This window comes from Ochotona curzoniae, unplaced genomic scaffold (assembly GCF_017591425.1).
Source record: "Ochotona curzoniae isolate NIBS_2020 unplaced genomic scaffold, NIBS_Ocur_1.0 contig_3432, whole genome shotgun sequence".
NCBI lineage: Eukaryota > Metazoa > Chordata > Mammalia > Lagomorpha > Ochotonidae > Ochotona > Ochotona curzoniae.
Genome location: NW_024465859.1, coordinates 11,623,685 through 11,639,669, shown reverse-complemented (window position 1 = coordinate 11,639,669; position 15,985 = coordinate 11,623,685). Strand labels below are relative to the sequence as shown.

At 51.4% G+C, this 15,985-nt stretch overlaps 1 protein-coding gene across 1 annotated transcript; it reads left to right on the top strand.

Moving 5' to 3' along the window:
* The first annotated feature begins 870 nt into the window (after nt 1-870).
* LMO2 (LIM domain only 2) lies at nt 871-13,788 on the top strand. Its single transcript, XM_040980072.1, has 4 exons — nt 871-885; nt 1,562-1,781; nt 6,623-6,838; nt 12,813-13,788. The coding sequence occupies exons 2-4, from the start codon at nt 1,741-1,743 to the stop codon at nt 13,030-13,032; spliced, it is 477 nt and encodes a 158-aa protein (XP_040836006.1). The 5' UTR covers nt 871-885; nt 1,562-1,740; the 3' UTR covers nt 13,033-13,788.
* Nucleotides 13,789-15,985: the final 2,197 nt, after the last annotated feature.

Genomic DNA, 15,985 nt, shown 5'->3' with positions numbered 1-15,985 from the left:
CTTGTTTATTTTCAATTCTTGAAGAAATGAAAGTAGGGTGGTAGGTTAAAAGTCACATAATTTAGGACTCTAAGGACTTCTTTAAAAGCAGAACCAAAACAAGGGTCTGATCCAAATATCATTTTATATACAGAAGACCTGATGTGGACCCAAAACTCCCACCACATCCGGAAGTTCACTTACTACCCCACCCCACCTCTCACCTTCAGGGCGGTTTCACCCAAACTAGCCAGGGCCTTGATCCATGCTGTTCACACAAAACTGCAATTTTGAAAATGTTTGGCAATTTCCACCTTGCAAGCCTCACAATTGGCCTCCGGCATAATCAGGCTTTCCACAATTTCCACAGGCAGACCTTCCAAGTTTGTCTTGGTGGCTGGGGAGCTCCTCCCTCTGTCAGAATTCGCTCTTGAGTTTGGGGGTCTACCCTGAACCCTCAAACCAAACGCTACGTTTTTCCTCTGCTTGCCCCAAGACCCAGTAGTGTCCCAACTTGGGAATGTTCTGGACCATTGGAAATGCACTTTTCCCTGTTGCTGCAGCCGCAGCATTCTGCTGTTGGCAAGATGCTGAGGGAGAGAATTCTGCCAACAGCTGATGGAGCAGGGACCCGCGAACCCTCCCTCCCTACCGTCCTCCCTCGGGGGATTAGCTGCCCCCTAGCCCTGCTCAGGCGTCCCCAGTGTGCGGTCTTTGCTTGCACAGCTCCAGCGGCGTCGGTGGAGCGCGGGCTCCAGCCACAAGCTGCCGTCCGCAGAGCCGCGCCGCGCACCCGTGGACTGGGACCTCGAACCCGGGACGCGAGCGAAAGCCATTCGAAACAGCCGCGAGCCAGGACGCGCCTGCTTCGCGTTCTCGTCTTTTCTATCTGACTTGGGCTGCCCGGTGGGTGACTTTGAGCCTTAATGGAAGCTGCCGGGGGTTCGCGGGAGAGGGGAAGCCCAGAAGTGTGATCCACAGGGGACAGCTGGCCATCTCTCCAAGGAAAGGGGATCCCGGAGCGACTGTGCGTCCCCGACACTGGCCCCTTTAAGAAACCAAGTCGGTCCTGATGTGACTACCGTTTGTATTGCTAATCCCCCCCGGAGCTCTGTTTAAAAAAAGAGAAAGAAAAAAAAAAAGGGCCGAATAAAAAAAGGGGGGCGGGCAGCTGTCTCTTTAAATGTGATTTCCTTCTATTGTATTTGAATCGCGATCAGGAAAAAGGAAATGAAACCAGAGACAGAGGGAAGCTGAGCGAAAATAGACCTTCCCGAGAGAGGAGGAAGCCCGAGGACAGCCGCGCCGGCCCCTCCCGCCCCACGCCGCCGCCCCCTGGGCTGCCCACGGCGGCGAGCAGCGCGCCGCGACCCGGCCGCAGGTGCGAGGGGCTCGGGCGGCGGCGGCGCGAGCGGGACCGGGCGGCGGTGGCGGCGGCGGGACCGGGATGGAAGGTTAAGTCCTGAGCGGTGGCGGCAGCTGCAGCCGAGCCGCCCGGGGCCAGGCTGTGCGCTCCGGCCCCCGCCTCGGCCGCCGCGCGCCCGCAGCCCGGTGATTCGCTCTCTCTCTTTGGCGTTTGAAGGGAGCGCGGTGACTGTCCTTGAGCGCCGTGGGGCGAGCTCGCCGCCGGAGCGCCGGAGCAAGAGGAGGTGCAGGAGCGGCGGCGCCCGCGCATCCGAGGGGGTCCGAGCCCTCGCTACCCGCCAGCCCGGCGCCACAAAGGGAGCGCCCCAGCCTCCCGGCACGCCGCCTCCCTCCCCAATGTCCTCGGCCATCGAGAGGAAGAGCCTGGACCCGTCCGAGTAAGTGTGGCGTCTCTGCCGTCTTCCCTCCCCCGTCCTCTCCTACCCCGGCGTCCATGGCCCCGGGCCCGGGCCCGGAACAGCGAGGTGGCGCGAGCGACCCGCACGGAGCTCCAGGTGCGCGCCCGCAGCCTGCCCTTGGCCCCCTCTGCCTTGTGCGCGGCTACCCCTTACGCGGTGACTTGGAGGAGCACTGGGAGAGGAACCGGGCGGTGGGCGGCTGGGATAGGGAATGGGGAGGGGAGGGCATTAGAGCAGCGCCCCTGTCTGCCGCTCCAGGCTGCCCGGGACGCTCCCCAAAGCCACCGCGGGCCAGAAAGTTTGCACCAGAGAAGGCACAGGGGGAGCCCAGAGTCGCGCAGGTGCAAACTATATAATGATAGGCTAGGCTGTGCGCCCCTCGCCCCATCCCTGCCCTCGTTCCCTTTGTTAATTTGCTACTGAAAAGAGAGGACATCCCCAGTGGAAGACCCTGGGGATGGGGGGTGACGACCCCCTTCCCGATCTGCACGTTGATCGACTGGCGGCAGGCGGTTAAGGGACTGTAAAGGGGTCCCAACCACCCACCTCTGGTCTCAGAGACTTCTAGAGCAGTCAAATCAGGAGTTAATTGTGGGTACAGGTGCCCCGGAGCGGGCGTGAGCCAAGAAGCCAGGGAGTCTCTCCAACAGTGAGGGCCCATACGTCCCCGAAGTTAGCGCCCTATTTTGTAAGTCTGTATTTTTCGGGGAGCAGAGTTCATCGTTTTGTGCCATAGGCTGGCAAGGGCTTGGGGTCGGGGACTCAGAGCTCTTGGGGGCTTTTCCCGCGCCTGTTTTCTGAACCATTCGCTGGTTTGGAATGTTCCCTGATTCCCCTTGTGTTGGCCCAAACCCATCCTCCTGCTGTTCCTGTGGGCAGCAAGGGTTTTTAAGATATCATTTTCCCGTCGAGGCAGATGCCCTTTTAAGAGTCATTAGCTGTCTGATTTTGAGAATTTTTATGCCTTTGAAGTGTCCATCTAATCCTTTGAAGGGATTTGTTACACGAGACCAAAGGAGCTGGTTAATGACTTGTCCATTTGCGCCTTTAAAAGGCATTCTTTTTTCTCTCTCTCTCTCTTTTCTTTTCCTACGTTAAAAGAATTGTGCTTTCCTGCTTCGGGCCCTCTCCCCCTCCCCCATCTCAGTCTTCTATGATGTTTATTTACCTGGATTTTACCCTCTGTTACCAGCAGAAAAGCTCAACATGTTCTCATAAAACACAGGAAGTACCAGAATTCAAACAGAATATAAACATCACAGTTCAATCTAAGGTTCAGATGCTGGTTTCTATAAGCAGATAGGTTTGTTAAAACAAAAACCCCTGCTCCCTGAAGCAAATTCTCTAAAGAAAATCTGTTGCTTTTTGAAGAGTATGTGTCTATATGAAGGCTGGCTAGAAGGGAGAGTTTGTTCACTTTTTTTCCCCCATTTTTTATAAACCTAGAATGACAGCTGAGCCTTGGGGTTTCAGAGGCTGGCCAAGATCGTGGCTGTACAATAAAGGGAGTGAATTGGCTGGCTAGGTGCCTAATGCCTTTTCGATCAGCAGAATTTAGTCGCTAATCCTTTTATTAGAAGATAAATCTGGGAGGTTCAGTTCCTTCCAGGATCTGTGCCCCTTTCAGTGTGTGTTTTTCCACTGAGGTTAGAACCTTGAAGAATGCTCACTCCTTTAACCCGCTGGTGCAGGCTCACCTGTGCCATGTCTCATGTCTTTGCCCCAAGAGGATGGATTCGCAATCCAGTGTGGACAAGCTAGCTGAGAAATTGCCACAGTACATTTTTGAAGATTGTTGAAAAAAATCATCAGAAATTCAGACTGAAGTAGTGTTGGTGGTGGTAGTCTGGTGTAATATTCAAGAAAGCACTGGGAGAACAGAAACTGCCGTGAGGGCGAATCTCACTCAGCTGTTGACTTGGGGGTGGACACCAAAGCCAGTGGGATGTGATCACTCATTACAGAATGATGGAGAGGCTGTCCTTCCCCATGTCATCTCAGGCCAGCACAGTACCCAGGCTCACCGTGCCCCTGGATGCCTGATGGTGCCCTTAACTCAAGCCGGCGTGGTCACCAAGATCAGCATCTCCAACTCACGGAGGCCTGGCTAGGCATCTGCCAGTGAACTGTTTAGACAGAGCACAGCCAGAACTTGTGAAGGAGAGCCGTCTGCCAGGCACTCGGTGGACCCTGTGAGTTACCAGAGCACTTCGTTCTCATCCTGGACTGGCTTGCACCAGGAGCTTGGCAGCATCAGCCCCGGGCACCAGACAGGTCTGAGGTTCCAGACATGATTCCCATAGCAAGGGTGGGGCTGCTAGCGATCTCTCAAAAGGGAGAAACAAAGGAAGCCAGCCAGGCTTCGATGAACTCCAAAAACATCAATTTTTAATGTTACTTTAAAAGTTTCAAAGAAACTGGTTTGGGTTTTACATTTCCTAGTCCTAGAACAAGACAATCCCTAAAACAAAAACAGTTGTTCTAAAACAAGATAAAGTCTTAAACTGGTCTTCTTAGTCTGCCTTCAAAATGTGGGCTCCACTTTCGCATTTCTAAATATCCCTAGGGAGCACTTGGTGAGCGTCAGACACAGGAACCCCGGGGTGTCAAGGCCCGTGGAGGATGATGAGCTTGCATGCCAGGGTCCCCCAGCGTATGGGCTGAGCTTCGGGGGCATGGGCCAGTTGAGACGCAAGGCGCGCATTGGTAAGACAGTACCGACTGTGACTCAGAAATGCAGTACCCACAGGGTACCCCAGAGAAAACTCCCTTTGGGGATTTTGTGGTTGGAAGAAGGTGTAGGTTTTAAAACATAGTTGATTGGTATTGATTAAGGTTCTACCAAGCACTTGTTCATGATCACAGACCAACAAGTGTTAAGTTTTTGTGTGTCCTATTTATTGTTAAAAATCATTCTGTCCACTTCCTTTTATCTTTGTTAGGCAGTTACTTTAAGAAAGTTATTTATTTTTATTTGAAAGAGAGAGGAGAGATAGAGAAGATTTCCATCTGTTGGTCTACTCCCCAAATGACCACAATGGACAGAGCTGATCTGAAGTTGGGAGCCAGGAGCTTCTCCCAGGTCTCCCACGTGAGTGCAGAGGCCCAAGGACTTGAGCCATCCTCTGCTGTTTTCCCAGGCCATAAACAGGGAGCTCGATTGGAAGTGGAGCAACCGGGACACACCCAGCGCCCACATGGGATGCAGGCGGCATGGGGCGGAGGATTGGTCAGGGTTGCTTATTTTAGAATGTAAAATGAAAGAGGCCGGATTTCAGGAGTGCAAAATGAGTAGGAGATGCTACACATGGGCTCTTAATCAAGGAACCAGGTACCCCCGGCTGGCTGTGAACAGACTGCCTGGCCTGAGAGCTCAGTGTCTCAGTGGCCCTCTCCTCCGTCAGGTCACTCTTGCCTCTCTGCCATCATCATCCCTGTATCTACTTTTTTTTTTAAGATGTATTTATTTTTATTGCAAAGTCAGATGTACAGAGAGGAAGATCTTCTGTCAGATGATTCACTCCCCAAATAGCCATAACGGCCAGAACTGAGCCGATTTGAAGCCAGGAACCAGGAACTTCCTCCAGGTTTTCCACCTGGGTACAGGATTCCAAGGCTTTGAACCATCTTCCACTGCTTTCCCAGGCGACAAACAGGGAGCTGGATGGGAAGTGGGGCTGCCGGGACTAGAACCGGCACTCATATGGGGGATCCTGGCATGTTCATGGTGAGGGCTTTAGCCACTAGGCTATCATGCCAAACCCACCCCCCCCCCCGTGTCTACTGTATCCTAGCGAGTTTTTCCATTTACAGAATGAGAAGTCCACTTGATGTCCTTTGTAACTTGCAGTGGCCTTAGTATCTGAGATATCTGAGATTTTAAGGGCTGATTTTGTGACACAGTGGGTTAAGCTGCCGCTGGGGGATACCCATATCCCATATTAGAGTGTGCCTGGGATTGAGTCCTGCTGCTCCTGACCCAGCTTCCTGCTCCCACACACCCTGGGAGGCCGCAGGTGACAATGGTTCGGAGCCCCTGCCACCCTTGGTGGAGACCTCGTTCCTGGTGTCAGGAGGACCCAGCTTGGGTGTTTCGGCATTTGGGGGAGTGAACCAGCAGCTAGAAGAGTTCTCTTTCAAATGAATAAGCATTAAAAAAAAAATCTGGATTTTTTTTCCTCCAAGAATTCATTAAAAAAATCTAGGAAGTACAATTTCCGTGATACAATGACTACAACTACGACTGCTACTATAGTGATAAAATAAGAACTGCTATAATGCTCTGAACGAACGTTTATCTTGGGAAGAGATTGCAGCGTGACATAATTTGGGGCACCTTTCCTCCTTCCCCACCTGTGCTTCTCCGCAGTTGTGAGGGGCAAGCGGAGTGTGGCTCACTGATCCTTGAGGGGAATGGCAGTCTCAGCACCCTGCGAGGTGGGCTGTCGTTTTAGTCTGCAGTGCCTCCCCTGGGCCAGGCAGTGCCCGTTGGTCCTGCGGAATGGTGGGGTAACAGGGAGAACTGTGAGGAGAGAGAAGGAATGAAGGAGAGTAGGCTGGGCGGGTGTGGGCGTTGAGGAGGGGACAGTGCCACCTGCAGTTGCCATGGCAGCTCTTTGATGGTCCCCGCCCAGGGCGTGAGAATGTAGGGGTTGAGACCCAGCTCCTTCCAGATCCACGCAAACCCAGCGAAGGGATGTGGTGTCCCGCCCCTCCTCCTTATGTCCCAGGAAAGCACTAGAATGAGGCTCTTGGTGACTTTCCGGGCGCCCACCCCGCCGCCCCCGCGAGCCTGTCCCTAACACGCGACCTGTCTCCAGGGAACCCGTGGATGAGGTGCTGCAGATCCCCCCGTCGCTGCTGACATGCGGTGGCTGCCAGCAGAACATCGGGGACCGCTACTTCCTGAAGGCCATCGACCAGTACTGGCACGAGGACTGCCTCAGCTGTGACCTGTGCGGGTGCCGGCTGGGCGAGGTGGGCCGCCGCCTCTACTACAAGCTGGGCCGGAAACTCTGCCGCCGTGACTATCTCAGGTAAGCTCCCCAGGCTGCGGCTGCTGGCTGACGTCTGGCAGCCCACGGGCTTGCAGGTGCACAGGGAGGCTGAGCACGGGCCTGCTGCTCTGGTCTCAAGCATATGCGTTCCTGAGAAAGGAAGAAACCTAAAGTCAGAATCCCTGCGCCACCTGGGGCTCAGACCAGGAAAAGGGCTGGGGAAGGGCACCCGGGAAGTGTCCCAGCTGCTTGGGGTGTTTTCATAGATAGATTTGTGAGTAGCTTCTTAGGAGCTTGTTTTACTTTCTTTTTTTTTTTTTCTTCCCAAAAGATTTATTTATATGAAGATCAAAGCACCAGAGAGAGATCTTGCATCTGCTGATTCACTTCCTCAAATGGCTACCATGGCTATGGCTTGGCCATGCCAAATCAGAAGCCTGGAATTTGATCCTGGTCTCCCCCACATGGATGCAGGGGCCCAGACATTGGACCCATCCTCTGCTTTTCCAGGCATGTTAGCAAGGTGCTGGAACAGAAGTGGAGTAGCCAGGACTCACGCTGGTGCTCCTGACATGTCAGCTTACGTTGCTGCACCACAACAGTGGCTCCAAAAGCTCATTTTATTTGTATTTTATGTATCTTTTAAGATTTATTTTATTTATTTGAAAGGCTGAGTTCCAGAGGGAAACAGAAAGAGCTTTCGTCTATTGGTTAATAGCCATTCCTCGAAATTGCTGCAGTCTTGGCCAGGCTGAAGCCAGGAGCCAAGAAGCTCCTCCAGGTCTCCTACATGGGTGCAGGGGTCCAAGCATTTGAACCATCTTCCATTGCTTTTCCAGGTTCATTGGCAGGGAGCTAGAGCAGAAGTGAAGTTGTGGTGACTCAAACTGGTGCCTACATGGGATGCCAGCATTGCATGTGGTAGCAAACTGTACCACAACTCTGGCCTCAGGAGCTCAATTTCACACTTGGAAACATATATTGGTTGTAATGACTTTCTCACTTGGAGCTCATTTTCACACTTGGAAACATATATTGGTTGTAATGATTCTTCTATTGGACTGCAGTATTATGTGATAAGAAAAGGAAGGATAGGACAAAGTGTGTTCCTGCTATGACGTTCCATCATAGGAAGGTGATGGACCCTGGGGTCCCTGATCTTAGAACTACTCCCCTGTGAAGTGGGGATCATAGTAGAGCCCACTTTTAAGGAAGCAGTGGGCAGCCCGGGGATTAGAGCATGAGTTGTCCTTGGCTTGGTACACAGGTGGCATGCTAGCTGTGCTGACAAGCTTCCCTCCTGACAGTCAAATGTACAAGGAGGCAGACGAATGGAGTGCTGAAGTAGGACCTTGGAAAACCAAGGGGTCACAAGCCAAGGCCACTGTGAGACCAGCTGCGTAAATGTTCCAGCACTCAGCATGCCTTTGCTGGGAATGTTCCAGTCTTGCTCGGCTCCTGTTGGCTGCTGTGGAGGCAGCTCCGTGCTCTGTGTTGTCAGATCTGCCCAGTTGTGCACCTGTCAGCTTTGCACCATCTTCCTGTGGCACGAGGTCCATGGAGTGGGCAGCCCTAATACACTGGGAGCCTGCAGCCCATGGAAGCTTGTTTAGTCTCCAGTGCCCATAGCTGCTGGGCCAGCTCTGCCTGCCAAATCTGCTCTTGGAGCATTTTCACATTAAAGATAATAACAGTACAGGTAGTCCCACGATGCAGGAAGCTTATCTGTCTACTCAAAGACTGATGCAATAAGTTTTTCCTCGCCCCTCAGATTCCCTGCTAAAGTCCTGGCAAATGTGGGGGTTCTGAGGAAATCAGTAAGATTTTTTTTTTCAGTACTCATGATTGTAATTTTGGCCAATTTTTCCCCCCTAAGCCATAAGGAAATAGATCAGGGAGAGATATAGACCTGGTTTTGCTCTCTCCCAGGTTGCCACATCACTCACAAGGCAGACTGGCAAATGATTCCCACGGGCCCCTGCCTACCTCCCCGTCAAATCATTTGAATCTTATTAAATGAAGTGCAGATATAGTGAGGTCAAAAGAGCCTCCACTTCACACTATCTCCACGGTTTTATATAACGTTTGAGAAGAAACCCAGTGCTGCCTGTGCTTGTTAATCTTTTCCCTTTTCAAAAAAGAGAGGAAAAAAAAAAAGCTAGTCTGGGAGAATCCAATGTTAATTAACTTGTGTCTTGGTGACATGAAATAATTCTTCTCCCTGCTAGATTCCTCGGCAACATGTTAATTAACTCTGTGTTGGTGCCGGCGTTTGCAGCCATCCTTTAATATTTATATTATTGTTATTAAAATGGGCAGCAGAAAGCTCAAGATGTGACACCTCTTGACAGAGGAGGAGAAAATTACTTTTTGCTTTGGGATTGGGTGTTTAGCTATGGACTTGTTTACTTGCATTCTTAGCATATCTGGTAGGGTCTATTTAAACCCTTTCTTTTTATTATTATTCGCTGTTGGAAAGGCAGGCAGGCAGACTGACAGAGATCTTCCATCTACTGGTTCATTTCCCACATGCCTGCAACAGCTGCATTTGGGCCAGGCTGATGCCAGAAGGCTGGATTGTAATACCAAGAGTGTGGCAGGAACCCAAGAACTGGAGCCGTCACCTGCTCCCTCTGAGGGCACACACGCAGGTGCCTTCTGATGCAGGTGTCGCCAGCAGTGGCTTAATCGCCATGCCACATGCCCTTCCCCCTGGCTGTGTCTTTAAACATGGCCATGGAGGGGTGAGCTGATGAGTCCCCTAAGGGCTACGGTCCTTCATTCAGGACACCTCCCACACCATGGCTGGCTCACCGGCTGTGGTCCTTGCAGACATCTAACCTCTTATTCCCAAGACCCCCTGGTGCCTGCATGTTGTGCAAGCAGCAGTGGTTAATGCTGGTAGATAGCCCCAATCCCCTTGGATCTCATTCTCTCTTATTTTTAAACCAGTTTTGGTGTAGTGTCCCCAGCCACTGCCTCGGCTGGTTGCACTTTGGCTAGACAGTATCTGCAGCTCTTAAAAGCAGAGGTATACAGGCTGTCCAAAAAGTTCCTGAAAAATGTAATTAGACTATAGGTTTGTGTTGGCTCAAAAAAAGTTTTGAAATCCACCATCATTTTCCTTTCTAAGCATTTTCATACACTTTTGGAAGATCCCTCAACAGATATGCCTGGATCTCAGACATCTTTTGTGCCAAATGAAGCTCTCTTGCACTTCATATTTTTCTTTCACTTCTAAATTATTTATTTATTTAGCATTGGGAAGACAGGGAGACAGAGATCTTCCGTCTGCTGGATTACTTCCCAAATGCCTGCAACAGCCGGGGCTGGACCAGGCTGAAGCCAGGAGCCAGCCACTCTGCACAGCTCGCCCCCAAGGCTGGCAGGGACCCAAGTTTTGGCACCCTTGTTGGCAGCCCTCTAGGACATGCCTTACCAATGAGCAGGAGTGGGAACTAGAGTCAGGGCTTGAACCCAAGCATTCCTAGATGGGATGTGGGCCCTTGCTTTTTACTGTTTGTCCTTGCTCGGGCCCCATCTTAGTGAATATTCAGGAAACCAGAGCTGTCCCCTGCCCAAGTGTCCTCATGTTTGGAAATGTGCTTTGTCTACTCTGTCACACTCCTGTAGATAGACCTCAAGCAGGGGCAGACTCTGGACACCACAGACCTGCCACCCAGCCTGAGCCAGGACCACTGAAGGCTTGACTTCCATGCCAGTGATTCCAGAGCCAGAGCATCAAGCTAAAGCTGGCCTCTCCATGGTGTTGCTTGAGGTTGAAAAGTGGCTCCACTTGGCCTTCCCTCGGACAATGTTCTCCTTGTGCCTCCCAGGTGACCCCTGAGGACATGTCCTTTGCAAATCCGCATGACGGGCGCTGCTTCTGAGCTACCCAGCCCAAGACAACCAAGGCTTGGTGCCAGAGGTTAATGCTCAAGTTCAGTGTCAAGTCCTGGCCTATTGTGACTACAATCAGAGTCCCAGAATACCTGAGCAGGAAGTAGCTTTGGGGGCCTCTTCCAGTTCTCTTGGTTTACAGCTTAAGACAGAGAAACCTGAGGAGGCCATGGGGTTTGCTCAGGTCACCTGGCCTGTCATCCAAGGTGATGCTGGGACCTGAACTTGGTTCCTTCCCTTCATTAGCTGCCCGATGTGCATTGTAATTTACCCCCTGACTTCCCTTTAATCAGCTCTCTCCTTCCTTAAGGCTCCTACACCGCAGGCAGTTGGAGTTATTCCAGGCCTGCTGTTTTCTCTGCCATTTACCCTTGCTCAGGCCCCAACTTGACTTAGTGAACAGTCAGGAAACCAGAACTGCCTTTCCACCCCATGACCTCCAATGTGGCAGGTCCCTGCAGCTCCACCATCTGCTATGTTGGCATGACTCTTCTCTCCCACTAATGAGCTGGCTCCTGGGCGGTGCTGTGAACACAGCTTCTCGGATGGCTGGCGCATGGCTAGCGGGCTCACACAAGCAAGCTGCTGGCCCTGGCTCAAACCCTGCTCCATTCTATTCATTTTGCCCAAATGTTGCACAACTTATCACCTGCCCTCACTTTCCCTACAACTTCTCAGAACATACTAGTTGACTCTGAGATTGTGAAGCTAATAAGCACTTCTGGGGAGAGCCAGCATCCGCTTAAAACCCTCCTGAGGATTTCACGTGGAAATGACCTGCTAGTGTACCACGGCATCAGTCGTGAGTGCAGGTGGCTTCTGGAAGCAAGATCGGTGCTCGTGGTTACGAGTGCTCACACACAGTCTGCACTGGCTTGGTCCTTCCCCACAGGTGTTCTGAGAATGTCCAGTGAGATGGATGCTACCCATGGTCACTGCCATTTTATGGAAGCTCAGAGGACTCTTGGTCATGGCAGGGTCACTCAGGAGCTCTGGGCTGGTCCTGGACCCTGGAGCCAGGCCTCCTGGCTCCAGCGTTTTATGGGATCACTTCACAAAGTTTGTGGATGCATCTTGGGATACCTGCATCCCATATCAGAATCACTGGTCCCAAGTCCTGACTCCCCCATATTTCAAGCCAGCCTTTTGTGCCCTGTGGCCCAGCCCCTGACTATTGTGGACATTGAACTAGCAGCCAGGAGATCTTTCTGTCTTCCTCTGTCTCTCTTTGCCCTTCAAATAAAATTAAAATTAGAAGTTCATGGGAAAAGTGGAATTAATATATTGTGCATGAAAACTTTTGAAATGCAGGGGCTGGCATTGTGATACAGGCAGGCGGTTGAACTGTAGCTTGCAGTGCTGGCATCCTATATGAGCATGGGTACAAGTCCTGGTGGCTTGACTTCCCCTCTAGCTTGCTGCTAATGAGCCTGGAGTGGCTGCCAACGATGACCCAGGTACTTGAGCATCCATGTCGGAGACCAGGACAGAGTTTTGCAACCCTGGCTTCAATGTAGCCTAACCCATACCATTTTGGCCATTTGGAGAGTGAACCAAGAGACAGAAAAATCTCTCTCTAATTATGCCTTTCAAATAAATAAATCTTATGTGTTTTTGAAACCCATGCATAACTTTTTAATCAGTTGCTTTTCCCATGAGCTTTTTGAAAGTCCCTTTTGTGTCACCCTTTTGTGCCCGTGGATTCGCACGCCATCAGCTTGCCGGAGACTCTGTCTCTGGCAGTCCCCCAGCAGTGCTGACGCTGTTGCCCCCCCTGGCCCAGCACTGAGAGACGCTGCACTGAGTCCTGTGCCAGCTCTTCCAGCTTGCTGCTCTCCCACTGCTTCTGCTGGACTAACTGTGTGATGAAAGTGGGGTGTTTGCTGTGAACTGCTTACTCATGAATGAACGAGGGGAGAAGAGCTTGGGACACGGATGCTGCTGCTATGGGTTCTTCTAGGGTCACCACGAAGCCATCTTCAAGGTGGCCCTCAAATAAGATGACTCAGGGAGCCCAGTGCTAAAGCAGCACAGGTTCAGCGCTGGGCAGTGTTGCGGCTGCCGGTGTCTTCCCAGCTTAGCGTCTCTGTTTTCTCCACCCCGTACCCTGCAGGCTGTTCGGCCAGGATGGTCTGTGTGCGTCCTGCGACAAACGCATCCGTGCCTACGAGATGACGATGAGGGTGAAAGACAAGGTGTATCACCTAGAATGTTTCAAGTGTGCCGCCTGCCAGAAGCACTTCTGTGTGGGTGACCGATACCTCCTGGTCAACTCGGACATCGTGTGCGAGCAGGACATCTACGAGTGGACTAAAGCCAACGGCATGATGTAGGCTGCCGTGTGCAGGTGGACCGAGCTGGCTGCCATGACCAAGGCCAGAACCCCTCCCTCTTCCTTCCCCAGCATCCCAGAAGTACGGTCTCCACGGGGTCCTCACTCTGGGGAAGTTTGGGGACTTGTGTTTGCAGGGGGGCAGCGTGAGGCCTTTTGTAGGGGCTGGTGGGACTTGATTGGGCCGTCAGGACATGGCATCTAAGTGGCATGACACCAGGACTGAGACTTCAATGTGACAGAGGAGAAGGCCTTGGGGAGGGTGTATGGCCACAGCCTGATCCCCAGTAACTGACATGAGGAGTGCTTGGACATTCTGCCACCTGCCAGGATCTCCCACCACAGGGATGGGCTTGTTTCAGCTTTGAGGCTTGCAGCCTTGAGATGTGTAATTGATTTCCTTTCTTCCTGGGTGTGTAACAAGCCCATTCCGGTCACTGGAAGGAGGGAGAGTGGCCATCCTCTTTGGCTCAGCCACTTTGCCAAGGCCTGGAGCTCTGGGGCCCAAAGGAATCTGCATGGAGTCATGTTTCAATTGAGAATGAAAACCACAATTTGTAACCAAATTATTGGAATCAATGAATTACTGTTTTTAGACACCTTCGCTTTGAGGTGAGGAGTTCCACAGATTGTTTCTATACAAATGTAAATCTTAAAAAAGTTGTTCAACTATTTTATTATCTTAGATTATATCAAAGTATTTGTTGTGTGTAGTTTAAAAAAAATCTGCAGACTTAATAAAAATGACGGACTAAAAGGTAGTATGGTGTATTTGACAGTAATCATTTGGGGTGGCAGGAAAGTGGTCGGCTTCGCCTGTTGTAGAGGAGACGTAAATAGCAATTTTCTTTTAGGTCAAAGACAAACTTCCATTTATTGCAAGGGTTTCTGGGAGGCACACACATTGCTATATTACTGGCAATTACATAACAGGTCATGGTGTAGCTGAGAGGGATGTAGCATAATTAAATTGCTATTGTAAAATGGGCATTTCACTTGGGTATGGTATGGAAGGAGCGGAAGGCAGGCTCATTGCCTTTGGGGAAACTTGTAACCTAGAAAGGACACAAATACATAAAACAGATTCCCTTGGGAGGGAAGGTAATTACCTTGCTTGAAATGTGGCAAAGATGCTGAGCTTGACACTTCGATTTTCCGAGATGCATGTCTCAGGGTGTTTTATGACATGTGCTGAAGAGGGACATTACTTGGAGGGTGTTGAGCAGGCACCTACCTCTGTGCATGCCTTTGCTGTCACCCCCAGCCCAGCTGCCTGCCGCGGTGCACTGGCTCAGAGTGCCACCTGCTGGTCGGCACCTCTCAGCGCCCTCGTCCTGGCGTCGCCAAGGGAAGGACAAAGCGAGGTGAAGGTTATCATTTTCAATTATTTCCAAAAAAAAATATTGGCAAACACCTTGGAATGTGTTTCATTATCAAGACCAGAAATAATTTGACCAAAGCTGCAGTTAACTGAGGTTGCTTGAAATCTCTATCCCTGAGACTTTATTTTTTGACGGATTAAAGATGACATGATGCTTCTGTTGGTGTGGACACTTTGGGGCAGGACATCTGGCCGCTTCGAGTGGCCTACCTAGAGCAAGTCCAGGTACACTGCACTCCAGCAGCGCAGGTGATTGCAGGGGCTGCCAGTGAGTGGTTGTTTGTTCTAACTCAGTGGTTGTCGAACCTGGGAATCTACTTAAAATGAAGATTTAGGACTGGGCATTTAATCTAGCAGTTAAGATGCCAGTGAGGACACCTGTGTCCCAGCCCTGAGAACATGAGTTCAAGCCCCACCTCCGCCTGCTGGCTGCAGCTTCCTGCTCATGCAGACCGAGGAGGCAGGGGTGATGGCTCAGGTCTTGGGCTCTTCCCACCCATTGGGGGCGAGTTGGATGGAATTGTAGGGTCCTGGCTTCCCCTGGCTCAGTCCCCAGCTATTAGTGGGCGTAAGGAGAGGAAGCTGGCAGATGAGAGCCCTCCTCTCGGTCACACTGCCTCTCAGACAGACTTGTCCATCTCAAACAAGCAGAAAAAGAAACTGGGGATGGGGCTCAGTGAGCTGTTCTCAGTAGCACTAGAGCTGCCATGGCTCCTGCTCGGGTTTGAGAATGGTCATGGCCACCATTTGCCCCCCGGTTCACTCTCTGAATACTGCTTCCACGTGTCCACAGATGATACTTAACCACGGGGTGAGATGGAGAGAGATTGCCAGAACAGCACAAGGTGAACCCAGCAGGTAAGCTGCTGCTGGCGATGTCTGTAGCCTTATCGGAGAGCCTGGGTTGAGTCCCAGCTGGCCAAGGCACACCTCGAGGGGCAGCAGGCAATGGCTTAGATGCTCAAGTCCCTGCCACCCACATGCAAGACCAGGCTGGAATTCCTGGGTCCTGACTTCAGCTTGTCCCCCACCTGCCCCGCCACCGTGACATAAGGTGAGTAACGAGGAGGGGTGTGAGGGTGGCTTCCTTGAATTCACTCTCTGGCCATTTCTGAAGTGAGTAAAAAACGAGCTGTAAAGAACCAGCTTAGGAAGATGTCCTTTGTTGTTAGGCCTGAGATCTAATCATGGGGCTGAGGGCCACGTGCGGGGTGACAGGGCAGGAGTGTGAGCTGTAGGTTTGTTTGTACATCTCAGATGGAGTTAAACGAGGTTTGAAAGCAGTAGAGCCACTTTCGTTTTCTACCAGAGGCTACATATTAATTCTCCCGGAAAATCATCATTGCTCTGAGTTAATAGAATCTTTGAAGCCAAATCAAGTCAATTTCCATTGTCACATTGTGATGCTTTTGAACTGGGCACCCTGAATTAGCCTCTTTGATGACCACCTTGAAGATGGCTTCGTAAGAGAATCCGCAACAGGCGCCTCTGTGTCCCAACTCCCCTCCCCCATTCACATTCATTCACTAATGAGCAGCTCAGGGCGAATGGTCCTTCATCACACACTGAGAGA

What these genes read in the sequence shown, in the direction of transcription:
- LMO2 (XM_040980072.1), top strand. Translation starts at nt 1,741, where the DNA reads ATGTCCTCGGCCATCGAGAGGAAGAGCCTGGACCCGTCCGA. An exon ending in AAGAGCCTGGACCCGTCCGA is followed by an intron (nt 1,782 to 6,622) that starts GTAAGTGTGGCG and finishes ACCTGTCTCCAG; the next exon opens with GGAACCCGTGGATGAGGTGC. An exon ending in TGCCGCCGTGACTATCTCAG is followed by an intron (nt 6,839 to 12,812) that starts GTAAGCTCCCCA and finishes CGTACCCTGCAG; the next exon opens with GCTGTTCGGCCAGGATGGTC.